The sequence below is a fragment of the Lepidochelys kempii genome, chromosome 17, assembly GCF_965140285.1.
Source record: "Lepidochelys kempii isolate rLepKem1 chromosome 17, rLepKem1.hap1, whole genome shotgun sequence".
Lineage (NCBI taxonomy): Eukaryota > Metazoa > Chordata > Testudines > Cheloniidae > Lepidochelys > Lepidochelys kempii.
This window is the reverse complement of record NC_136396.1, coordinates 2,213,470-2,240,463: the sequence shown is the minus strand read 5'-3', so window position 1 is coordinate 2,240,463 and position 26,994 is coordinate 2,213,470. Positions and strand designations below refer to the sequence as shown.

Sequence of the window (26,994 nt, the reverse complement as noted above, 5' to 3'; positions counted from 1 at the left end):
GCCCTGAAGGCACCTATGAACTCTCACTCAAACCACGTGGTAGAAAGAAACTGCAGGAGTCCGGTGCAAGGCTTAGCGAGGGGAGAGCTGGGGGCCACCATTACAGCCTTCCGTAGCAAGAAGCTCTCGGGAGTCCAAGTGCACTCAGGACAGGCAACTGGCTTTCTTGGAAGGGCTCATTTGAAGAGCCGTTTGCCACACAGTGAAAGGAGACCTTGTTTTGTTTGCATGTTTTCGGACCTTATTGGGAGCTAATATACACAGCTTTAGCTCACTTCATCCAGAGAGCCTGGGAAGCTGAATGTTAGCAAGGCCAGTGAAGTGAACATGACAATACAGCTCTCCCCACGGCCCACTCCCCCTACTCAATGGAACTACTCCCCACCCACCCACACCTGCCACTCATCAGCCTGTGCTCCTTTCCAAAAACTGTGTGGATAATGGGAGGTGGTAGCAACTCAGCAACCCATCTCCTTCCCCACCCCATGCAGACGTAAAGCATCCCACTGCCTTTGGCCTCTCGGAGTCGTTTACCACGGGGCAGAGTGGCTGGGAAATGCTGCTGTTCTTGTAAACACACTGCCTCATGCAATGGGGAGGCCACTTTCCATTGCCCCATGGTGGGCACCTTCCCTCCCCCGGTGATGGGGTAGAATTCAGCAAAGGAAACGAGAGGCTGGGTAGCAGGCAAAGCTGCCTGACAGTGAAATCTCTAGAGACTGGCCTTTGTGAGCATTTGCCTCAACTCCAGCCACCTGCACCCACCCTTGGCGCAGACCCCAGGACAGACAGAGGAAGCTGCTCTAAGCCACAATCTGCACCACTGCAATTTACCTCTGTTTCAAGCAGGGGAAAGCCCTGCTGGTGCAAACAGTGGCTTTACCTTTCTGCATTGTTGCAGCTATGCTGATGGCACAAATCGGGGCTAACCCTAGGGCAGCCAAGACCAAGGTTATGGACTAGCCTCCCAAGGGATGCGGGGAGGGCACAGAAAAAGAGTCTTGACAAGGTGTTAAGAAAACAATGTTACCTGAGGCCTGAGCTGGCCTAGAGGGGGACCCCTTAGGTCCCCTCTATCTCTCTGGTCCATGACCCATGGTTCACAAACCCTAGGAGTCCCCCCCTCCTGCATACAATAGGATTGCAGAAGCATTGGAGCTATCTGTAGGAAACAGGTGCTTTGTCCCTGCCTCTCAGGAAATTGAGCCTATTTTGGCTGCAGCCGGCTAAGACTGGCACAGAAACCAAAGGAAGGAGCAGCAAACACCAGGGCTTCACTGCTTTAATATGTACCGCATTTCCCACCACCTTGCGCCCTGAGTCAGCAATAACCACTCATACCCCACAATATGCGTGTGTGTGGAATGAGACTACATTTGAGCCTAAAAGGAGCAATCTCTTTCCTGACCAGGCACGGTTGGGAGGGATGTGACCCAATGGATTGCCAAAGGGCCAGATTCTCATCCTCTTACTCACGCTGAATGGTACCTTCAGTGTGGCTATCCACTAGACAAGATGCTCCTCAGGGTGAGTATGGGGTCCAGAATCAGGGCAAAGAGAATCTAATTTCTATAATCCCTGATCTGATGGCACTTAAAATAACAGCACGGCTAAGCAAAGACACTGCAGATGTTGGGCATTGGTACAGCCTGCTGCAGGAATGGGGAATGCCCACCACAAAGCCAGCGTTGGCCCTCACCGAAGGTTCTGGAATCACTTGTGATTTTACTAATCAGAGGCCAGAGAGGAAGGGGAGGTGATCAACAGAACCCCACTGGTGACCGATCAAACCCTTAGAAAGCAATCCTAAAGTGACTGTGCAGGGCCAGGGGTATTTTGGGGTGCAGTGTTTGACCAACAGAATTGCCCTGGCCTATTGGGGCAGATCCTTGCACATTTGTGTGCTCACGAAGGGTCTGTGTGGATCCAATTGCAGGATCAGGGCCTAGGAGGGTAACAGTGGCTGAAACAATACGAATTAATCTGTTTGGCAAGCATTTTGCAGAGCTCTGGATATTAAACCTCTTTTCCAAAAAGGTATTTAGATTGAAAATTCCAGTTGCCATAGCAATGCTATGCTACTCTTTACTCTCTCATTTTTCTCCTTCTATTATTTCTGTATCTTAGCAGCCATTAGATAAATTGCCAATGAGACAAACCTTGGGATTTTTTATGGTAAGAATGATTTTTATGTGGTCTCCTTGTTGAGTTAGATCCAAGAGGTCAAGGATTGAATTGTGTATGCATCCAGGACCAGGACAGTGTCTACCACAGTCTAAAGATGCTCATTGATAATCAATCATATTCATATTTAATGGGACTGAGAGAAGTCCCATGATACTTTCCTCAAGAGTTGGGGTCTTAAAACCATCAGAGGGGTAGCCGTGTTAGTCCGGATCTGTAAACGCGGCAAAGAGTCCTTGGCACCTTATAGACTAACAGACGCATTGGAGCCTAAGCTTTCGTCGGTTAGTCTATAAGGTGCCACAGAACTCTTTGCTGGTCTTAAAACAATTCCAATGTTGTTATTTTTCTGCCTCCTTAAAATTCCACTTGTGCTGCAGTTTTAATGGGAGACACAATTTTTCTTCCATTTGTGTCCTAAACTGCTGTGTAGTGTTGCTGTGCGCTTCTAATTAGCTGCTGCACAAAGGTGGCTGCACTTCAGTGGTGAATGATTTCTATGTACAACCAGACTGGAGATCTCCACCCCAAAATATAGAACAGCTGAGGCTATGTCGGTATAGCTATGTCAGCACAGGCCACTCGTGTAGCTGCAGCCTGGCCTGATGGGAAGTGCGGCTGCCAGAGTAGGAACACACCTCCCCAGACGACATGCTCTCTCTCAGCAGAGCCGCATCTACACTGGGAGTTTTGTTGGCATAGAGGTCAGGGGGTGCTTTTTTCACACAAAGCTATGCCAGTTTGTGTAGACCAAGCCTGAGGATCCCTTTGTATTTGTCATGTCTCCAGAAAGATGTACCTCTTCCAGGTGCCACTTTTAATGGTAAATGTCTTGCCTGTATCTAAATTCCTACTTGGGTTTCGGGGTGGGGTTTTTTGGTGGGGGAGGTATCAGTTGGGGTGAGTGGTTAAATGACCATTTTTTACACCAAAGAAGCTAGAATGGTGCAAAGTTCTGGTGCAAACTTGCTGCACTGCTGAAAAATGGGGCTTGTGCTGGTGCAGAGTACCCCACTTTCAGACCAAGGGAATCTGCTTGCTGCAAGTTGCTTTCTCCACCAGTGCAGTGAGACTGCACTATGGCTCTCTGGACTGCTGCAGCTACATGTCCCATGTTTAGACAAGCTGAGTGACTCAGGTTTTTGCATGGGAATAATATCTACCCACACATGGGGGACAGGGGATGTCAAGGCAAGTGATGCTGACGATCAAAAACCAGTATGATTTACTTTGCTTGTGCATATTCACACAATGCTCCTTCTGTCGGTGGAGCATGTCCACAGTTGGTAGTCTAGCATTGACAGAGAGAGCAGTGCCCTGTGGGTAGCTATCCCACTGTGCTACTCGCCCCCTTCTGCAGCTAGGAGTTGTGGGAAGGCACACTGGATACCAGCGCATCGTGGGCTCAATGTCCCATGATGCAGTTTTTTTGTCCCATCATCCCATGGGTTTCCAACTGCGTTTTGTGGCATTTTTCAACAGCCCCAGTTTAATGTGTACCCCTCATTTCCATCTAAAAGCATGGATCCTGCACTGCTCTTTACTGTTGCAGTCACTGTTATGAACACATCGCGGATGGTCATGCAATCTATCATGAGCTCAGACTCTGAACAGGAATCAGAGTTGCCTGACCTGTTGTGTGCCATGGAAAGAAACAACACCAGATTACTTTTGGCATTCCTGGAGCAGCTGAACAGGGTAGACCATAGCTTTAAGGCTCTGGAAACAAGCACTGAGTGGTGGGATCACATGGTTATTCAGGTCTGGATGATGAGCAGCAGGTGCAGAACTTTTGGATGCACAAGGCACCTTCCAGGAACTTTGGATGCACAAGGACACCAAAATGAGAGCTGTCTTCTTGATGGAGAAGCGCGTGGCCATCGCTGTGTGGAAGCTGGTGACTCCAGACTGCTACTTGTCAATCGCAAATCAGTTTGGAGTTGGGAAATCGACCATTGGGGCTGCATTAACACAAGTGTGCAGGGCTATCAGTTGCATCCTGCTACAAAGGACTGTGACTCTTGGCAATGTGCATGAAATATTGGATGGCTTTGCAGCAATGCGATACCTTAACTCTGGCAGTGCCCTAGATGGGATGCATATTCCAAGTTTGACCCTGGACCATCCTGTGATGGAGTACATCAATAAAAAATTGTACCTCTATGGTATTGAAGGCACTTGTGGATCACCGTGAGCATTTCATCAACAATGCGGGATGGTCCAGGAAGGTGCATGATGCACGCATCTTCAAGAACACTGACCTGTACAGAAAGCTCCAAGTAGGGACTTTCTTTCCAGACCAGAAGATTCCAGTGGGGAATGCTGAAATACCCATAGTGATCCTGGGAGACCTAGCGTACCCCTTACTCCCATGGCTCGTGAGGCCTTACATGGGAAACCTGGACAGCAGCAAAGAGTGCTTCCACAATAGGCTGAGCAGGTGCAGAATGTGACTGTGGTAGATTAAAAGTGTGCTGGTGCTGCCTTTATGGCACGTTAGACATAAAGGAGGAAAATATTCCTGTGCTCATAGCCTGCTGCACACTCCATAATATTTGTGAGGCTAAAGGTGAAAAGTTTCCCCCAGGGTGGATCACAGAGGCAGATTGCCTGGCTGCTGAATTTGAGCAGTCAGATACCAGGGCTATTAGAGGGGCATAATGAGGGGGCTATTCAAATCAGGGAGGCTTTGAGGCAACATTTTGACAATGAGCACCAGTAATGTGTTTTTCTACACAGCACTCTGTTATGCTTCGTTAACTTGCCACCTTGCATGACCATTGTGATGATTCCTGACCGGGATTTGTAGTCAGCTAGTCTTTTACAATCCCTTCACCTACTTCTAGAATATACAGAGCAAAGGATAGTTCAACCTCATATAATTGAGCAGCATCAATTCAAAAAGATCACTTACCACTGCTCTCCTCTCCTGCATCAGAGGCCATTGGCCATTATCTTTGAAAACTCATGGCGATCGGGGGAAGTCCTGGACGACTGGAAAAAGGCTAATGTAGTGCCCATCTTTAAAAAAGTGAAGAAGGAGGATCCTGGGAACTATAGGCCAGTCAGCCTCACCTCAGTCCCTGGAAAAATCATGGAGTAGGTCCTCAAGGAATCAATTCTGAAGCACTTAGAGGAGAGGAAAGTGATCAGGAACAGTCAGCATGGATTCACCAAGGGCAAGTCATGCCAGACTAATCTAATTGCCTTCTATGACAAGATAACTGGCTCTGTGGATGAGGGGAAAGCAGTGGACGTGTTGTTCCTTGTCTTTAGCAAAGCTTTTGACATGGTCTCCCACAGTATTCTTGCCAGCAAGTTAAAGAAGTATGGGCTGGATGAATGGACAATAAGGTGGATAGAAAGTTGGCTAGATTGTCGGGCTCAACAGGTAGTGATCAATGGCTCCATGTCTAGTTGGCAGCCGGTATCAAGTGGAATGCCCCAAGGGTCGGTCCTCAGGCCGGTTTTGTTCAATATCTTCATTAATGATCTGGAGGATGGTGTGGATTGCACCCTCAGCAAGTTTGCAGATGACTCTAAACTGGGAGGAGAGGTAGATACGCTGGAGGGTAGGGATAGAATACAGAGGGCCCTAGACAAATTAGAGGATTGGACCAAAAGAAATCTGATGCGGTTCAACAAGGACAAGTGCAGAGTCCTGTACTTAGGACGGAAGAATCCCATGCACTGCTACAGACTAGGGACCGAATGGCTCGGCAGCAGTTCTGCAGAAAAGGACGTAGGGGTTACAGTGGACGAGAAGCTGGATATGAGTCAACAGTGTGCCCTTGCTGCCAAGAAGGCCAATGGCATTTTGGGATGTATAAGTAGGGGCATTGCCAGCAGATCGAGGGACGTGACCGTTCCCCTCTATTCGACATTGGTGAGGCCTCATCTGGAGTACTGTGTCCAGTTTTGGGCCCCACACTACAAGAAGGAGGTGGAAAAATTGGAAAGAGTCCAGCAGAGGACAACAAAAATGATTAGGGGACTGGAGCACATGACTTATGAGGAGAGGCTGAGGGAACTGGGATTGTTTAGTCTGTGGAAGAGAAGAATGAAGAGGGATTTGATAGCTGCTTTCAACTACCTGAAAGGGGGTTCCAAAGAGGATGGATCTAGACTGTTCTCAGTGGTAGAAGATGACAGAACAAGGAGTAATTGTCTCAAGTTGCAGTGCAGGAGGTTTAGGTTGGATATTAGGAAAATCTTTTTCACTAGGAGGGTGGTGAAACACTGGAAACACTGGTTACCTAGGGAGGTGATGGAATCTCCTTCCTTAGAAGTTTTTAAGGTCAGGCTTGACAAAGCCCTGGCTGGGATGATTTAGTTGGGGATTGGTCCTTCTTTGAGCAGGGGGTTGGACCAGATGATCTCCTTAGGTCCCTTCCAACACTGATATTCTATTATTCTATGATCATACACACTAGAGACAGACTGTTGGGATTGGCAAGACTCCTCCAGAGTGGAAAAGAGGTCCTGACTTGCCGTGCCACCAGACGACCCTGCTGTGTGCTCCATATCATCCTCCAACTCAACCTCCTCATCCATGTCTACGTCCTTGGGGTTGAGTCCATCGTCTGCCACTTCTAGCCCTGTTGAAGCATCCATTGGTTTCTTGGCGGTGGAGGTGGGGTTGCCGCCAAGGATGGCATCCAGCTCCTTACAGAAGTGGCAGGTCTTTGGTGCAGCACCAGAGCTATGGTTTGCCTCCCTTGCCTTCTGGTACGCTTGCCTCAGCTCCTTTATCTTTGCACAACACTGATGTGTGTCCTGTTCGTAGCCATTAACCAACCTGCCACAAGAAATCTGACCATATGTATCGAAGTTCCTATGGCTGGAGTGAAGCTTGAATGGCACAGCGTCCTCTCCCTACAGTGCCAGCAGATCCAACAACTCAGCTGTGGTCCAAGCGGTGAGTATTTGCTATGTGGAGCCGCCATGGTCAGCTGGGAAGATGCGATGAGAGCTCTCCACACCGAGCAAACGAAGTGGAATATCAAAAATTCCGAGGCCTTTAAAAGGGAAGGGGCGGATGACTGCGTACCTGGGTACAGGACAGCGGAATTCAAACTGCTGACCAGAGCTGTCAGGATGGGCATTGTGGGATACTTTCTGGAGGCCATTTACAGCAACATAACCAAGCAGAAGAGTTTTGTTGGCAGAAGGAGCATTGCAGTGTGTACACCTCCACTGTTTTGTCAACGAAACCCAACATTTGTCGACAAAACTGTGTAGTGTGGACAAAGCCTATGCCAACATCAAGATCCCACCTAAAGACTCCTTTCTCCAGTGTTGCACACAAGAAATGAGTCATTTTCATAAAAAACACCCCAGGCTATTCATTCTTGGGGCATCCCAGTGCCTCCTGACTTTTCTTTGTCTGTCTTTTGGGCCCTAATCCTGCTATCAGATCGACATGGGTAGGGGCCCCCTGAAGCCAGTGGGAGGCCATGTGTGTGTGTCTGACTGTGTGGCTCTGATTCCAGGATAGGGCCTTAAAATTGTAAGCAACTTGGCAGGGATCAGCTTTAATTTGTGTCTTGTACAGTGCCGGTGCTTAAGAAATGCTAAACAATTCATACAATACAGGAATTGCAATACTGAATCAAATTCAGGGGTTCACCTAGTATCCCGTTTCCTACCATGGCCAGTATCTGATGCTTCAGAGGAAGTTGCATGAACCCTGTGGTAGGTGTTTGTGGACAGCTGATATACTATGATCACTGCTTAGTATGCGGTTCATAATTGTTTTATTGTTGCCTTACACTTCCCTCCCTGTCTCTCTGTCTCCTTCTATTGGTTCTTGTTTTACACTCTGATTGTAAGCTCTTTGGAGCAGCCATGGTCTTTTTGTTACATGTGTCTAGCCCTGCTACTGATCCCTGACTAGGTCCTATGGTACTACTGCAATACCAGTAACAGAACCCCCAGCAGTCAGAAGCTGGTTTATGCCTTGAAGTAGGAGAGTTTATCACCCTGCTCACACCCTAGTTTATATATTAATATTTACTATAATAACTCTGGATATTCTTGTTAGCCATATAAACTGCCACCTTTTTTGGAATCATGCTCAAGTCTTGCCCTCAATTATATCTTGTGGCGAGGAGTTTCACATGCCAATTGTGCAATGTGTGAAAAATCATTAACTTTTATCAGGTTTGAATTTTCTACTTTTCAGTTTCACTGAATGTGCCCTTGTTCTTGTGTTCTCCTAGACTCGTAGACTTTAAGGCTAGAAGGGACCATTGTGATCATCTAGTCTGACCTCCTGCACATTGCAGGCCACAGAACCTCGCTATTGTAATAAACTCCTAACCTCTGGCTGATTTACTGAAGTCCTCAAATCATGCTTTAAAGTCTTCAAGTTATAAAAACTTCATCATTTACAATAGTTTAAGCCTGCAAGTGACCTGTGCCCCTTGCTGCAGAGGAAGAGGAAAAATCTGCTAACCTGACACAGGAGAAAATTATGTCCTGACCCCAAATCTGGTGATCAGTTAGACCCTGGGCAAGTGGGCAAGACCTATCAGGCAGATACCTGGGAAAGAATTGTCTGTAGTAACTCAGAGCCCTCCCCCTCTGGTGTCCCACCTCTGGCCATTGGGGATTTTTTATTCGAAGTTCTAATCTACCTTCTCTAGACCATTCATAACCTTGTATACCTTTCCTTTCTCTCCTTACGCATCTCCTCTCTAAGGCAAACAGTTCCATTTATTTCAATCTCTCCTCAAATGAGAGCTTCTCCATGCCGTAGTCATTCTAGTCAACCATCTCTGAGCCCCCTGGAATTCTGCTAAATGAATAAAACAATAATAGTAAAATAACTACGAAAATCAATAGTATTTCTGATATGTATTTGTATTGTGGTAGCTCTGAGAGACTCCCAACCAGGGATTGTGCCCTCCTGTGCTAATCACTCTGCTCTACACACACAAGTCCCTGCACCAAAGAAATGTTTCATGTCCAACTGTGAATGAAATGAAGTGGATGAATGAGTGACCTTATAACGGTGTGTTGGAACAGACACAGAGTGTTTGGTTTTCTAAAGTATTTGTCCTTGTCTTCCAGAGATCAGAGTCCCCTGCAAGCAGCCACTGATACTTGCCCTGCCCAGAGAGACAGTGAGCCTGTCTTGGTTGCTGCTGTTCTGGGGCCCTGCTGCAGTAGGTCTGTGGCCCTTCTGTGGCATTGTCTGCAGCCTGGAGAGCAGGATTCATGAGGAGTATACCAAGTCCCTTCATGATCCAAGGCGACGGGAGCCTGGGTGGAGATATGAATCCAAGTCTCTGTGAAATCTTGGACAAGTCACCAAGGCAGAGGCTCAACGGCAGGCTTGGCTGAGGCTGACCTGCCAGCCTGCCTCCTGCATGGCTTCCCTTTTGCATCCAAGAACCTGCCTCCAGTTTACCTGGTCACACTGTAGGAAACAAGTTTCATGTTTCAGGCAGATACAGGCAGAAGATGTTACCCATTTCTGTGTGATCACAAGAATGTGTTTACAAGAAGGAAAGGAGTACTTCTGGCACCTTAGAGACTAACAAATTTATTTGAGCATACGCTTTCGTACAGCTCACGAAAGCGTATGCTCAAATAAATTTTTTTAGTCTCTAAGGGGCCAGAAGTACTCCTTTTCTTTTTGCGGATACAGACTAACACGGCTGCTACTCTGAAACCTTTACAAGAAGGGACATTCCTCAGATCCAGTCCTACTAAAACATGGACCTAGCCACCAGAAACAAATGCCACCTAATGCCTACACAAAACACCCTGGGTCTGATCCTGTTACATGAAGGCCCATTTACACCGTTCTGGCCTGAGGCCTAGAAAAATCAGGTATTTCATACCGATACTTCCCTGTGAAATGCTGATTGATACTGTCATTACCTGTGAAAGAGGAAATGATTTCTAAGCTTTTTGAATAACCCTAATTTAGGGATGAAAGTTAACAAGCTCTCCAATAATTCAGTTAATGGAGTAGTTTTGGAGAGTAAATGAAGAATTGACAACATGGTGGTCATGAGGATACGTCTTGAATGTGGTTGACAAAAGATTTGATAAAGTACATGCTGTTCAATGGGTATGTTTAAACTGTTAGACAGGAGAGAGAAAGAAATGTAAGTGCCCAACATGTCCATTTCTACCAGCCAAAAAGAGCTCACATTCTCTTTTACATCTGCTAGATCTCTCTGGGTGAGTTCAGTCCCAGACTCCATACACAGGATCCTTCACATTGTCTTTTTTTGTGGCCACAAATAATGTTCACAGTGTAACAGAGAAATGGAGTTCAATGATACACTCCACTTTACTTAACATGGACAAGACTATTACGAAACAGGACTCCAGGTTAGACGCAACGTTATGTTCTCTTGTTAATGTAGTAACTGGATCCAGTGAGAATATATGCACCCTTATCTTCAAGGTGAAAGGCTGCAAGAGCAATCTGGTCCCCATTGCATGACTCTGTCCTGGGCAGATTATACCAGCCTCTGACAAAGATCTGAGTATTCCATGACTCTTGCATATTAACAGCAATTGTCCTGCCAATAAGGTATGTCTGGACTCAATTAAAATGTACTGAATTGAGTCAGCTTGGCTGGATGGGACTTGAGGAGAAACAAGGAAGTGGTGAGCCCTTCAGGAGGAGAGGAGACTGCAGGGGATGATGCTAGAGTCACCCACTGCAGGGGGTGTTTTGACATCTTAATTGAGGACCTGTCAATCGTGGCTGCAACCCTTATTCCATGTCTACACTACCACTTATGTCGGCAAAACCTATGTTGCTCAGGGAGCTTCTCCCACTGACATAGCTACTGCTGCTCATTGGGGGTGGTTTAATTATGTTGACAAGAGAGCTCTCTCCTGGCTACACAAGAGATCTTACAGCAGCATAGCTGGATCAGTACAGCTCTAGTGTAGATATAGCCTTAGGGCTTGTCTACATTATCTGCTGGATGGATGGGCAGCAATCGATCCAGCGGGGGTCAATTTATTGTGTCTATTCTAGACATGATAAATCGACTGCCGAGCACTCTCCCGTCGACTCCGATACTCCACCAGGGCAAGAGGCGCAGGTGGAGTCGACAGGAGAGCATCAGCCGTCGACTTACCACAGTGAAGACTCCGCGGTAAGTAGATCTAAGTACATCGACTTCAGCTACGTTATTCATGTAGCTGAAGTTGTGTAACTTAGATCAATCCCCCGTTCTCTCCACCCCTCCCAGTGTAGACCAGGCCTTAGTAAATGCATTCTATGCTGTGCAGTGCCTCTCCACCTGCAGAACAATGCATTCATCATCAAGGGATTAATCCTGCCAGGTGCTGAGCAGTCTGACCTCGATCCAGCAAAGCAATGGGACTATGCACATGCTCAAACTTAAACACATGCTTACGTGCTTTGTTGGGTTGGGGTCAAAGTGCTCACTGCTTTGCAGCTTCAAGGTCTTGGTGAAATATTGATATAGAATTAAATTCTGTGCTAGGGCCATGATCAATATTTAGACACACAGTAAGTCTGATGTTCTAAGTTTTAAAAATGTTAAACCAGAGATACACAAAATATTATAAAGACAGTAAAAAAAAAATTGAAACTGGTTAATTTTAAATGCTTCTAATTTGTAATTTAATCAATAAAATAATTTAAAATTTTCACAGAAATTTTTCTAGATGTTTCACAGAATGGTGAGTTTGGAAAGAAATATTTTGTTGTTCTTAGGAAAAAATCACTGGAATTAGTCCCCAGCATTATTTAAAGCAAACTTCCACCGTACGGAATAAAGGCCACCATCTCCATAATTAAACTTTGTTATATCCTTGATACAACTTGAAACAGCTACTTCAGCCCTTATTGATCTCAATTTGCACATTTTTGGACAGTGAATACTCAGAGAAGCAGTGTATTTTAAAGACATGTGTGACATTATTGACATAATCTGTAACCATATAGATCACTGTTGCAACCCCTGTTATATATTTGCAGCACATATTGCATAAAGGTTGTCGTGTAAGGGGTCTATGGAGAGGTTATGGTTTGCTGATTATGATTATGGTGTCTATATGTGTGTATCATTCTGTAGTTGAAGTTATGAATATTGGCTCTATACTGTCTGTATTTCAAACTTATACTATGCATCTGGGTGATACCCCAGACAAGTTGGTGTCAGCTCTGCCTAGCCTGCTGGATGGCCCATTAAGGACCATCAGCTATACCACTGACCCACTGAGAGAAGGCAGACGCGCCTTGGGACTCAGCAAGGTCTGCAGGGACCTGCCTATGGACAGAACTCTGAGGCGTTTCCATGCCTTGTGATGGGCAGCTGGTCTCTGGGACAAAGAAAGCAGAGACCACATGGCAAGAGACTATAAAAAGCTGCTGCAGCTCCTCCATCTTGTCTTCAGTCCTGCTTCATACCTCTGGAGGGACTTTGCTACAAACGGAAGCTCTACACAAAAGACTGAAAGACCCATCCCAGCTGGGGATGTTCTCCAGAGACTTGATTTGAACCTGCCGTTTATTCCATCACTGCTAAAAGCCTGAACCAAGAACTTTGCCATTACTGTATGTCATTGATTCCATTTAACCAACTCTTGCTCTCATCTATATCTTTTTCCTTTTACGAATAAACCTTTAGATTTTAGATTCTAAAGGATTGGCAACAGCGTGATTTGTGGGTAAGATCTGTTTGTATATTGACCTGGGTCTGGGGCTTAGTCCTTTGGGATGGAGAGAACCATTTTTCTTTTACTGGGGTATTGGTTTTCATAACCATTCATCCCCATAACGAGTGGCCCTGGTGGTGATACTGGGAAACTGGAGTGTCTAAGGGAATTGCTTGTGTGACTTGTGGTTAGCCAGTAGGGTAAAACCAAGGTCCTCTCTGTTTGGCTGGTTTGGTTTGCCTTGGTGTGCAAAGGAACCCCAGCCTTGGGCTGTAACTGCCCTGCTTTAAGCAATTTGTCCTGAATTCAGAGTAGCAGCCGTGTTAGTCTGTATTCGCAAAAAGAAAAGGAGGACTTGTGGCACCTTAGAGACGAACCAATTTATTGGAGCATGAGCTTTCGTGAGCGACAGCTCACTTCATCGGATCCGATGAAGTGAGCTGTCGCTCACGAAAGCTCATGCTCCAATAAATTGGTTCGTCTCTAAGGTGCCCCAAGTCCTCCTGTTCGTTTTGTCCTGAAATGGCACTCTCCGTCGGGTCCCGCCAGAACCAGCCTCGTTACAACAGGTAAGGTAGGAGCCAGCTCTGAATGAAAGACCTAGTAGTGCCACAGACCGTGCCCAAGCTCTGTGCCTGGTTGTGGGATTATTTGTCACCGGGAGTGGATGTGGAATTTGGGGACGATGCCCTCTTCCCCGTGCATGAGGCCTAGCAGACTGGTCACTCACAGACGTCGGCAGGAACAGCTGCAAGGAGGGAAAACATGGGAGAAGAGGGGGCGGGAGGAGCTGAACTTACCATTTCCCCTCCTGAGGGGCTTTGGAGAATGCAGTCCCTGTAGCTAAGTATGTTTAACACATTGTCTAACAAGCACAACATTGTTCACATTATTGATCTGAGGCTTAATCCAGCTTCAACGGAGTCAACGGGAGCCTGGCCTGGCCCTTATTCCTGAGTCACCGACATTTTGCCAGACAGAGCTGAATGGGGAATTTGCCACGGACTGCAGGGAATGCCCCTGTAACACTGCATGCAGTGGCAGAGGGCGAGTGCCAACCTCAGGGCAGACTGCTAGGAAGCAGGGCACAAACCCCAAATAGGCGGTGAGTTCGATACTTAGACTCCACCAACCAATTATCACGTGTAAACTCTTCAGACACTATAACAGGCTAACCCAGGCTAAGCAGCTGCGGATCTCTTGCTTATGCTGACAAACACTTTGCCCCTCAGAGTCCAAGCAGCGTAGAGATACCAAATTCCTTTTGTTTGGGGTTTTTTATCTCCCTCCTGCCCTGTACTCTGAGCTGCAAACTCAGCTGGTGGGGAGAGGAGAGGGAGAGAGTCCACTTGCACAACTCATCTTCATGGGGAGGAGAGCAGAACAACAGAAGATTTTGGTCCTATTGCTGACAATATGCAAGGAAATTCCAGTTGCAATGTCCCACAATACTCTGTCTGGTAGCCCCTAAAAAGAACAAATTGCAACTACCTTTAATATGGACAGACAGATCACAACAAGAAATGCAAGACCTTTTTTTAAAAAAAACCAAGTGTTAAGCTGCTGTGTACCTTGTAATGTGTAAAAAGAAACTCAAATAGTGTGGAGGTTTAGCAAAGATCTCATTATGTTTCAGATTCCCCAAACCTCTAATAAGAAAAAATGTAAGTGTGGGAGTTAGAATTATGGTGGGAGAAGTTTTACCACCTACACAACAAAAATGCCCTCTGCTGTTGGATTTGTATACTGTCAACTACGTTTTGTATAAATCACATTTGTAATCTGTAAACTCTGTGGGGCAGTGACAGTCTTTGATAGTGCCCAGTGGGGCCCAGATTCTGACTGGCATCTCTGGGCACTACTGAATTATAACTATTAAAATTATGTATATTAAGGTTGCAAAGTCAAGCTCTCAAAAGTTAGGTAATGTCAGTTTTACGGTTATCTGTGAAAGGTTAATTCAGCCCCCTTGTGTGGAGGCCTTATGATTAAGGCTGCGATTTAGTCACGGAGGTCACGGAATCTGTGACTTCAAAAGACCTCTGTGACTTCAGCCAGCGCTGGCTGGGAGCTGCGGGGTAGTCCTGCAGCTCCTGGCCACCGTGAGGGGCACGGGAGAGCCCCGCAGCTCCCCGCTGCCACTCCCAGCCACCACAGGAGGCAGGGGGGGGATCTGCTGCTCCTGGCCACCGGGGGTGGCAAGGGGGACCCGCACTGCTTCCGGCCACTTTGGGTGGCAACAATGACTCCCACCACTCCCCGCCCACACAGGCGTCAGGGGGGACCCGGCAGGGACAGGGCCGTCCCAAGGTGGATATGGAGCCCAGGACATAGGCGCAGAGTTTCTAATCTGCCGGGGGAGGGGGAGGCTCCCCCCAGCTCTGCCCAGGCCCCACCCCCACTCCATCCCTTGCCCCAAGGCCCCACCCCGCCCTCCTTTTTTCCACCCCCATTCCGCCCCACCTCTTCCCTGCCCAGTTCCACCTCCTCCCCTGAGTGTGCTGCGCCATGCCCTTGCTCCTCTCCCCTTCCCCCAGCACCTCCTGATGTCGCGGAATAGCTGATCCGAGGTAGGCAGTAGGCGCTGAGAAGGAGGGGGAGGCACTGATTGGCAGGGCCCGCTGGCAGGGACGAGGTGCTGGGGGGAGGTGCTGATTGGTGGTGCCCGCTGGCATAGGCAGGGCGCAGGGTGGTTGCCCCGATTTGCCATACCCAAGGGACAGCTCTGCCTGCCCCATAATGGAAATAAGGCATACATTTTTAACAGTGAGAGTAATTAACCATTGGAACAATTTACCAAGGGTCAGGGTGGATTCTCCATCCCTGATTATTTTTAAATCACCTTTGGAGGTTTTTCAAAAGATCTGCCCTAGGAATTATTGTAGGGCAGGTCTCTGGCCTGTGTTATCCAGGAGGTCAGACTAGATGACCACAGCGGTCCCTTCTGGGCTTGGAATCTATGACAACCCCCAGCCTGCCTTACTGATCTCCTTCTGTTCCTGACCTCCCCAGTTTGCCCTGTCCTCCTCTGCTTCTGTCCCTCCCCACCCTGCTCCTGTCTCTGCTCTGCTACTCCCCCCGCTGCATTCAAGTCAAGGTGCTTCTTCCTTCTCCTCCATGCTGCCTGTATACCACCAGAGAGCATTTTAAGAGAAAAGGAAAGACAGTCTCCCTACTCTAAGTTCTAGTACTAAGCACCACAGTGGCTCCTGAGGCCCAGGAACAGCAATTGCAGGGAAAGTAGTGCTAACCCCTGGCGCCCAGAGAGCTGCAATTCTGCCAAATGTTGGTGGATTTCACAATGCAGCAAAAAGCAGCTCTCTAACTCCAGAATGACACCCCCACTCTAGTCAAATTTCAAAGTCCCCGCTGCAAAACATTGCTACAATTTTTCAACAAAACCACTATCATAATTGTTTAACCTTGGCAAAACAGCCTATTTTCCTCTAACCGTGTTCTCAGAAATGACAGAATCATTTTTGATGAAGCTTTCCAGAATGATTTAGCCTGAGGCAGACACCAGCATGGAAACTTCAGCCCAAACAGTTAAAATTTGGCAAAATACAAGGAAATGAAAACTGTCTTTCTTACAGCAGAAAGTGTTAGGCAACCTTAATTACAGGTGTTGTTGCCTGCTTCTCATATCATACTAATAATTTTCAAATTAGATCCTAAAAGGCATTAAACACAAATACAATACTGGAAGTTATAAGAATTCACAATTTCAATATAAATTTCAATATCAAACACATTTAAAATATATTTTAATGACAACCTAAAAATATAAAGAACATATGTATGTTACTGGTTTTATACTTGAGGGTTGAAGAGTCTCTTATTTAAGAAGCTCTGTCATCTAAAAATACTCCTGCAGCTACATTTTACTAATATAATTTCAAAAATGGTAAAGAATAATTCTGAGTAAGATATATTTTTGGTACTTCACATTTTTAGTTAATTTTAGTGCTGGTGAAAAATGCTGACAAACAGCCATGAGGACTGAAGGCCTCCGTTTCTCTGTTCTAGGTGTAGTGTTCTAGGTGCCATGCAATGAAACCATTCAGGTAAAGTTCTGATTAAAAGCTACATAAAAGTTGGCATGACAGACAAGTGTAACCTGGAACAGCATGTGCATTCACTGGCAGAGCTCTGAGCGTAAACTTGTCAGTGTTGTTCTGCTTCTAGGCAAAACTATAGGCTTCCAACTTGTCTGGGTGTCAAATTCAGCCCAAATACTCTGTACAGAGTAGTCAACATGACACGAATGGCATGAGAACACTTTTTATTTTGGAAGGCTGTCCCTAAAATAGGCTGTTTAAGGGTGAAAAGAGAATAGTGACGGGGCAACAGGTTTGTATAATTGTTGGTGGTGCCCAGAACGGGTTCAAATCCTGCCCCCTTCCCCCCCCCCCATCTGCCTAAGGCTCTGGGAGAGAGTTTGGGTGCGGGAGGGGTGCAGGTTCTGGGCTGAGGCAGGGGAAAGACAGGAGGTAATTGTCCTGATCTGATCAGCACTGGTGAGGCCTCAGCTGGAGTACTGTGTCCAGTTATGGGTGCCAAACATTAGGAGTGATGTAAACAAATTGGAATGTTCAGAGGAGAACAACAAAAATGATAAAAGGTTCAAAAACCCTGACCTACTGAGGAAAGGTTAAAAAACTGGGTATGCTTAGTCTTGGAAAAAGGAGTCTGAGACATGCCCTGATAACAGTCCTCAAATATGTTAAGGACTTTTATAAGGAGAATGGTGATCAGTTGTTCTCCCATCCACTGAAGGTAGAACAAGAAGTAATGGGGTTAATCTGCAGGAAGGGAGATATAGGTTAGATATTAGGGAAAACTTTCGAACTATAAGGATAGTTAAGCTCTGGAACAGGCTTCCAACTGAGATTGTGGAATCCACAACGCTGGAGGATTTTAAGAACAGGTTAGGCAATATATGTAGACCATCCCTGCTAAGGATGGTGTACATATATTTGGTCCTGCTTCAGGGCAGAGGACTGGACTAGATGACCTCTTGAGGTCCTTTCCACCCTATGTTTCTCAGATTCTATGTCAACAAAATAATTCTAAGCCAAATAGTGCATAAATAACACTTATTTTCTTCCTTACTAGTATTGGTAATAACAAGGGATAGATGTTTCCTACTATGTGGAAACTTTTCTCACTAAAAGACACTCTCCTTGTAGTTTCAGAGTAACAGCCGTGTTAGTCTGTATTCGCAAAAAGAAAAGGAGTACTTGTGGCACCTTAGAGACTAACCAATTTATTTGAGCATGAGCTTTCGTGAGCTACAGCTCACTTCATCGGATGCGTACCGTGGAAACTGCAGAAGACATTATATACACACAGAGACCATGAAACAATACCTCCTCCCACCCCACTGTCCTGCTGGTAATAGCTTATCTAAAGTGATCAAGTTGGGCCATTTCCAGCACAAATCCAGGTTTTCTCACCATCTGACCCCCCCTCCCCCCCACAAACTCACTCTCCTGCTGGTAATACCCCATCCAAAGTGACCACTCTCTTCACAATGTGTATGATAATCAAGGTGGGCCATTTCCTGCACAAATCCAGGTTCTCTCACTCCCTCACCCCCCTCCAAAAACCACACACACAAACTCACTCTCCTGCTGGTAATAGCTTATCCAAAGTGATCACTTTCCCTACAATGTAGTTGTACTTGTAGTTGTTTTCCTCATTTGTTTTGCCAAATTTTGTGTTGTACATGATTGAAGAGTTGCACGGGTACTTAAGTGATGAGATCTAGGTAAGAGGGTCCCTGAGTGTTCGAGTGATGAGTTATTGATAGCTTGTTGTGAATGGTGCAAAGCAAGGATACAACATCCTGCAAAGGTCATAGAGAATCTTGTCTGTCCCACATGTAACCATGTTTTGAATTGGTCTGACCTAGCATGTTCACTTACAGTGTTTGCTGAATCTTTGTATATTGACATCAATGTGAGATTCCATCATTTCTATTTTGTGTTTTGTTTAGTTGGTTGAGCGTGCTTTCATCTGATAATCTGCTACTGGAGTTCTAGAATAAGACAGTATGTCCCAGCTCTCTCAGCCTACTCCTGTAGTTGAATTAAATTTCTTTCTGAAGAAGCTGTGACCCTGACCAGGGGTGTTGGAGAGCCATTGAACCAAACTGTAAACCCTGCATATAATGGAAACCTCTTCAAGCAAGGGGATGTGGCAGCACCCACAGCACCCCTAGTTCCAACACCTAAGACTCTGACATCTTAAACAGTAAGTGTTAGTGCAAATACAATAATTTATAATTTGCTAATTTAAATCCCTGGCTCAATCAATTTCAGTTTGCTAATTTTAAAAGTTATTTAAACTAAATTCTGCTAAAAACATACACCCATGCAACCTCACTGATGTAAATGGGATTGCCTGGAAAGTGATGGCAGGATTTGGCTCATTTATATTTAAATGAGTATTTGCTTCTTCCCAACCTTCCTATTCTTCCTCTAATTTGATCCTGCAGTGAAGTCATAATCTGAATCAGGACATGACATTCAGTTCCAGGATGTGAGATTGTAGAGTTGCAAAATAGAATTATGACAGACTTTTCTGCAGAATCGGAAGAAAGCTTTTATTCAATCCTTAAAGCCTGAAATAATGGCAATGGGAATACAAAAAATGACCGGCCAAATACGCTGTTTTGGGGTGAGTTCTTTCCCCCCCTAATTTAACTATTATTAGAAAAAAACATGGTAAAATATCCACCCCCCCCTTTCATTTAAACTAGTCCTAAATCAGACCTTTCTCTTAGCAGCAAAACTGATCTTACCTGCAGTGTTTCATTTCCTTTTAGAAACTTTAAATGTTGATTCTTCCCTGTACAAAGGAAAAATTGGTTAAAACTGCACTCTGCCCTTTTAGAAAATTACACAGACACTACCCTGTGGAGTTTTATAATCCCTCCATGGAAATGGAGAGATTAGCATCTGAATGCAATGCAAAATGGATCCAGAATACAAAATGATTTGCAGGCTTCTTTAAACGTTTGCATTATTTATCTATGTGAATGACTGTCCAGTTGGGTTGCTGGCATTTTCCTTGTGCTTCAGCTCCCCTCCTTCGTTAGAAAAATAAACTAAGGAGAGAACCTGCAGTTTGCGAAAGGGGAGGGGAGGGGAGGGGAGGAAACAGAGTCGATGCAGAGGGAAAGCAAAGTAAAAGTACCGATCGGATTGCTCCAGAAATGGAATCTGCTTGGCTCCACTGAAACCTGCTCGCCGGCGGGGCGTGTGGAAAGTGCCGTTTGCAGGAAGCAGAGCGAAGGCGGCAGGCAGAGCCCAGAGTGCTGACGTTGGAGGCCCCACCCTGGGGAGGTTGCAGAGGGTAAATGGTACGGCGCTGGGCGGGGACGGGGGCCCTGGACGCTTCCCCATTGCTGGAGCGGCGCCGTCAGTCTGCGCCGATCCCCCAGTCAAGCGGAGCCCGAGCGCAGGAGCCACTCTGCTCGCCTGCCCCGGCCGGAGCGCGAGCCCGTGTGCGCCCGGCGAGCCGCCCCGCGTCCGCACGGTGCCGCAGCCCGCGAGCCCCTTTCAATGGAGGAGCAGCCCGGCCCGCCCCAGCCGCCGCCGCCGCCGCCCCACCACCCCCCGCACCACCACCACCACCATTACTACTACTACAACCACAACCACCACCACCACCTCCTCCCGCAGAGCCCCTACCTGCCGCACGGCGCCGACGCCGGCCCCAAGGCCGCGCCCAAGCCGCTGCTCAAACATGAGCCCAAGCACGCGGGCCCGCAGCCCCAGGACGCGCCGAAGAAGAAAACAGGTGCGGGAGGCCCGGGGCCGGGAGGCGGGAGGCCCGGGGCCGGGGGGGGGGGAGGCCCGGGGCCGGGGGGGGGGGGAGGCCCGGGGCCGGGGGGGGGGGGAGGCCCGGGGCCGGGGGGGGGGGAGGCCGGGGCCGGGGGGGGGGGGAGGCCGGGGCCGGGGGGGGGGAGGCCCGGGGCCGGGAAGGGGGGAGGCCGGGGCCGGGGGGGGGGGAGGCCCGGGGCCGGGAGGTCGGCGGGGAGGGAAGCCGGGGAGCGGGCCCGGGGACCGCGGGGGAGAGGGGGACCAAGCCAGGGGTGGGGGCGGGCAGGGGTCGGGCTGGGACTCGGGCCGGGGAGCGGGGGTCCCGGCAGGCGCGCGGGGGGTGGCCGTGACGGCGGAGGAGGGGAGCGGCCCGGCCGGCGTGACCTTCCCGGCGGCGGGGGCGGCGCGGTCTCGGCGGGGGCGGCCCGGCTCCCCTCGGGCGGGGGCTCGGCCCGGCTCCCCTCCCCCGGCCCGGCTGGAACATTCTCCGCGGCTCTCGGGCCGCTTCCTGTCCGCCATGTTGGGAGCCGGGCCCGGCGCGGGGAGCCGCCGGCCGGGCCTTGGACCCCCCCCCCCGCGCCGGCCCCACCCGGGCCCGCCTCCCGCCGCAGCGGCCCCCGGCTGGGCCTGGGCGGGGGCGGCCGCTCCGGGCCCGCTCTGTGGGGCCGGCGGCTCGGCGCGGCCTGCGCGGGGCTCGGCTCAGCGGGCACGTTTCCCGCGCCCCGGCTGGGCGCCGAACAACGGGGGGGGCCGAGGGGGTGAGGCGCCCTGTAGGGGGGGCAGTGGGGAGGAGGGTGAGGCGCCCTGGTGGGGGGGGCGGCTGGGGGGCCGCGCGCGGGGCCGGGGGGGGCGAGGCGGCCTGGGCGGGGGAGGGGGGGCGGCCGGGGGTTTGCGCGCGGGGCCGGGGGGGGGCGAGGCGGGGGGGGGGCCGGGGGGCCGCGCGGGGGGGTGAGGCGGCCTGGGCCGGGGGGCCGCGCGGGGGGGGGCGAGGCGGCCTGGGCTGGGGGGGGCCGCGCGCGGGGCCTAGGCGCTCGGCGGCGGCGGGCAGGGCCGCGTGGGGCGCTGGCGGGGCCAGGCCCGGCGCTCTGGGTGGGACGGGCGGGGGCTGGGCGGGGAGGCCGGCCCGGCCCCTGGCAGTGGCAGCACATGGCCGGGGGGGGCTGGCACGTTGGGGTGAACCCCGCTCAGCCCGGCTGCGGGGGCCGGCTCCCGCCCAGCGCCTTGGCTTGCAACGTTTGGGCGGCCTGGCCCCGGGCCTGGGGGCACGGGGCAGGGGAGGTTTTATTCCGAAGAGAGGTACTCATTTGTGCAGCAAAGATGGCTATGTTTAGCCTCCCCCCCCCAGTCCTTTGTGTGAGCCGAGTAGAGACTGGCCCGTTCCCCCTGGGATCCGAGTTGGAGGGGGTGGGAAGTGGAGATGTACAGACTTGACCTTAGGTTTGTTTAATGTACATTTTGTTCGAAAGCTCCCCACTGTAAGTGCAGACAAACGCTGGGTTGTAGGTTCGCCAGCGATTGGAGGGAAGCACCTCGCTCCTCTGGAGTCAGACCTTCAGTAAGCAGGATTAAGCTTAAATTGATTTTATTAGGGCTCCATGTTTGTGACAGGTTCTAGAACATCACATTGAAATATAAAATTTCAGTGCAATGTACATTCAAACACCACTCTTCAGGAAACCTTTTGTGCCCTTCAAATGCAGGCAATGGCAGCTTTGCCTCCATGTCTGGAGAAACTGGGGAATTCTTTAGACTCTATGAGAAAATTTAGCTGGTGTTCTGTATTTGCTGAAGGCTCAAAGAAATTACTCTGCTAATAACATAACAGCAATAGATTTCTAAGGCCCTGATTCTGTGAGTGGAATCTTAGACTCATTTGGATTTTCATCACAATTAATGGGACTCCACATGGGGATATGGGCCCGCCTGCTCAGATCTGGTTGCAGGATTAGGACCTGAGAAATAAAACTCTCTGTACAATATGGGGTCTTTCAGTCTCTCAGATCTCAAGTGCTTTTTGGGTATATTGAGGGATTGTTTTATCACCACTGAAAAGCTGCAACCTCGTGGGTGCAGTAGTTTAACAAATAACACAGAAACCCTACGTAATGGTTTAAGGCTGCAAAGTCAAGAATCCCACATTCATTTGAAACTATGGGTGTGACCTTAGACACATTTGAATTTGGCCAGGACACACTGTACATTCTTCACCAGGGCAAGGGTATCATTAATAATGTAAGGGGTCAGGACCTTAGTTTTTCATCTTTTGCCATAGATGGCAATTCCGGCCAATGCCGTGCATCTCTCGCCTCCCAGCATTATCCTGGCGTGTACTGAATTAATGCCTCTACTACTGAATGGCTTATTCAGTCATCAGCACCTTTAGAAGTAGGCTACCCGCCTGCCACTACAGACCAAATGTTGTCATTCCTTGGCCTAGTCTACACCTAAAATTTAGGTCAGCCTACCTACATCACTCAGGGATGTGGAAAAATTTTACAGTGCAACATAGTTAGGTCGACCTAACCCACACTGTAGGTGCAGCTATGTTGATGAAATAATTTCTGTGGACCTAGCTACCACCTCTTGAGGGGGTAGATTTACTACAGTAGTCAAAAACACCCTTCCATTGCTGTAGCATGTGTCTACACTACAGTGATGTAGTTGCAGGTGTGCCTCTGTAGCACTTGTAGTGTGGACATACCCTTGGTTTGTGAGAGCGCAGGCTGAGGTAGTATAGTTGTGCTACTAAAAAGCCCAGTAACGCTGTTGGCTGGTGGTATGAAATGGCTATGTGCACAGAGGACATTTTTTTCTTCTTGAAGAATTAAAACTAAATGAACCGTAAATTCCCACAATGGTCCTATAATATATAAGAATGTGTGTTCTCATTAGAACTAATGCTGCTCTTATCCCCAGCACAAGAGTGGTTAATAACCTTCACTTATGCCTTCAGGATGTGGGCTTTCAGCACGGCCACCATGACACCACCACTGAGCTTGGAGCACGGGTGTAAGTCGTCGTGCCAAGTGCTGGCAGATCTCTTCCCCTGTCCTGGCATTATTTTGTCTAGCTAGTGTATTTTAAAAATAAAATGTATTGGTACTTGTCCATAACTAAAACAATTGGCCAAATTAGAAAATGTGATATAAGATCACAAATAACACTACACATTCATTAATTCTCCACACAATACAGCATCAGTATTTTAAGCTTCATAAAGCTTCCTGGGAGAGTGACAGCACATTGTCTCTTTGTGATTAGAAAATCATTCCTTTCTGGTTTTCTTTCTTTGCCTGCGAATTAGGTATATGTTGCAACTGCTCTGCAATATCTTTTCAATACCCAGGTAAAATCCTAGCTCTTGTATTAGTGGAAGGAAGGCTGTATTCAAAAGTAGAGATCCCAGCCACTTCCCTGGGGGCTTGATTCTGCTTCCAAGGAAGTCCATGGAAAAACTCACATTGCCTTCAATGGTGTGAGACTGGTCTTTAAGTGATTTTATAACTGGCAGTCCAGATGGTCCTTCAGAGCATTCATTCCAAATACCTCACTTCCATTAATTGAAAACTAAACTGTGGGTAAGGATCTTGATCCTAATTCCATTGAAGTCACTCTGGAGTTTTTCTGTTGACTTCATTAGACTCTGCATGGGACTGGGATTCCTAAATTCTGTTTTCAAGGAACTGAAGGGAAGAGTCTCCAGACATTTCTCTGGCCCACAAACCACTTTAATGACAGAAAAATAAAAATAATCTTAAAACTTATCTATTTCCCTGTTACAGAAGGTTATTTGTATGTTGGGTGAATAAGACCATCAGCACAGAAATTTGGAATTGTGTTAGCATCTTTCTGCCAAGAACAGTATTTAAACATGGTTCTCCAGAAAAGTGGTAGCTAAAGCAGACTGATCCCCACCCGCACAGAGTCCGCTCCACACCCACACAGATCACATTGCAGGATTGGGGTCATGGTTTCAAATCTGTGTGGCCAGGGCTTTGTTTTTAAAACTTGTATTACTGATGCTTGTGAAAGTTTTGAACACTTAATGGTATGTTATAGTAAAGTTTAGAAAGCTGTTAGCATGCCATGTGCATTTAGTCTTTTTAAAACGTTCTTTTGCTGGCTACCCAAAAGGCTATTAGGGACTTGGACTGTATTAAAAATAGATGTCAAGGTGCCCCAAACCTGCATGCTAATGAGCCTTACACAAACATCTGCAGGTGAGTGTAATAGGGGACTGACTAGGTATATGGTGAAACAAGCTATTAAGCAAAATAACTGAATAAAAATAACACCCAAGTTAACTTTCCAATATATCTGAAAGCCATAGTGTGCCTTTGGACTAATGCCTGTCAAATTCCAGTTTAAAAATGCCCTTCTGAGGTCTTCTTTGGGGTCTCATGGCCAAACAAAACACCTGGAAACATACTTCTGTGTGTTTCTAAAACTTGACAGTGGCAGAATAAGCTTCTCTATTTGAAGTGCATTTTTACAGCTGTGAAGCGAAGACCTTGTATTTCAAGCATTAGCTTAGAGAGAATTTAGGCTGTTCATGTAAATGCTTGAAAACTGGAACTTTAAACTGTTGACACTCTTAATAAAGTCAAAAGCAAAATCCATTAGTTTTTCTCACTCCTGATGCATAGTGGTCTTATGATCATTCTCTTTATTTTGTTTTATTAAATAGAGATGTCAGAAATCTGAGTCACAAAAGGCCTTATACGGTATCTTATCCTTGAAAAGACTTGCTCTCTGCATGTCACCCTGAAACTAATTTTCAATCCTTGGCTCATCCATTAGAATTCCATCAGTCTGTGCATCGTTTGGTTGAAGTATTTATGGTCAACAATATGAATATAGTTACATTATTGGAAAATTTATAGCAGTTGCTGATAGTCACACAGTGTCTTACCTTGTTTAACCTACCTCAACAAGCTGAGCGATGGGGTTCTTGCAGGAATCTCCATGGTTCAGAGTTCCACAAGATATGACCACATACCCTCGGATGCACGGCAGCTGTATGCACGACAAGCACTGCAGCAACCCAGCTGCAGCTGTGCCGTTGCAGTGTAGACGCTACAGCAATAAAAGGGGTTTTCCTGTAGCAGTAGTAAAGCCACCCCCTTGAGAGGTGTAGTATCTGTGTTGCACGGGGCCTGAACTTTTTCATAGCCCTGAGCGATGTAGCTAAGTTGACCTTAGTTTTAGTTGTAGACCCGGCAGGAGTGTTTAGGATGCAAGATCCCTTAATTTTGAGAGGTTTCAGAGTAGCAGCCATGTTAGTCTGTATTCACAAAAAGAAAAGGAGGACTTGTGGCACCTTAGAGACTAACCAATATGGTTAAACGTATGGAGTGGAAATCTATTATTGGTTAGTCTCTAATGTGCCACAAGTACTCCTTTTCTTTTTTTTAATGTTGAGAGTGACAGTTTTTAGCATAGCAGTTAAAGAATAACAACATTTCTGTTGGAAAATATTTGTTCTGGACTTGCTAGACCAGCGTGTCACCTGCATTACTCCATTTTTACAACAGTGTAACTGAATCAGGCCCAAAATGTTTTCTGTTGAGGAGAACACATGGGTTTTCTTGCATCTGAAAAGTTCGACACACTCAAGCCATATTAAGGTAATTTGAGGTCCCGGAGATGCCAGGACATGGTGGGGGGACCCTTCTGGTCCCACCTGCCCTTGAATTGGCAGTAGTGATCACTCCACCCACCCAGCCCCAAAAAATGTTGGGGGCAACACCATGGATCCTCTTCCTCCTCCCAAGAGCTCCAGCAGGCCCCCCCTTCCAAAGGGGTGGCAGCAGGGAACTCCATTACTCGTTATGGTGGGTGGACTGAGCCCACTGCATTCTTCCCCGGTCACAAATCTAGTCCTCTGTTGATGTAGTGATGGTGGGGCCATCCAGAGCGGTAGGTCTTGGAGTTTTGCACCATTGACGTGCATGCGACAGTTCATGCTTTTCTGCAGACATCAATGCATCAGTTGCACCTGGTCATGTTTTTGAATTTCTCTTTGCAACCACAAGGGCTAGAAACCTACTTTTTATTTTTATGAAAGCTGAGATTCTGACGTAATCGCATGATTCAATGAGGTGGGGACCTAGGTAAGGGCCTATGTTTTCTGTGCCTGAATCCAGATCTGCCAATACTTCTGTTTTCCACAGGATGCCCTTTTAATACTGTAGTTTTTCAGTGGCTTGGCCTCACACTGATGGAAAAAAGAACAGGAGGACTTGTGGCACCTTAGAGACTAACCAATTTATTTGAGCATACGCTTTCGTGAGCTACAGCTCACAATGCATCCGATGAA

The 26,994-nt window shown here is 47.8% G+C and overlaps 2 protein-coding genes across 4 annotated transcripts in view; one reads left to right on the top strand and one right to left on the bottom strand.

Annotated features, from left to right (window-relative positions):
* Window positions 1–20,643, bottom strand: part of TAOK1 (TAO kinase 1) — a 144,991-nt gene extending 124,348 nt beyond the window's left edge. The window contains exons 1-2 of one of the 2 annotated variants that reach the window (XM_073315978.2): window positions 20,544–20,643; window positions 19,652–19,698 (exon numbers count right to left, since the gene is read on the bottom strand). The gene's annotated coding sequence lies outside the window, so the exon portion shown is untranslated. Of the gene's footprint in view, window positions 1–19,651; window positions 19,699–20,046; window positions 20,161–20,543 lie in introns of those variants that run through there. The other variant, XM_073315979.1, reaches the window with a different exon arrangement.
* The window catches only part of NUFIP2 (nuclear FMR1 interacting protein 2), a 32,280-nt gene continuing 25,330 nt past the window's right edge, over window positions 20,045–26,994 (top strand). Inside the window, exon 1 of one of the 2 annotated variants that reach the window (XM_073315983.2) lies at window positions 20,045–20,652. In XM_073315983.2, the coding sequence (XP_073172084.2) occupies window positions 20,415–20,652 (238 nt within the window). In that variant the 5' untranslated portion in view covers window positions 20,045–20,414. Of the gene's footprint in view, window positions 20,653–23,266; window positions 23,685–26,994 lie in introns of those variants that run through there. The other variant, XM_073315984.2, reaches the window with a different exon arrangement.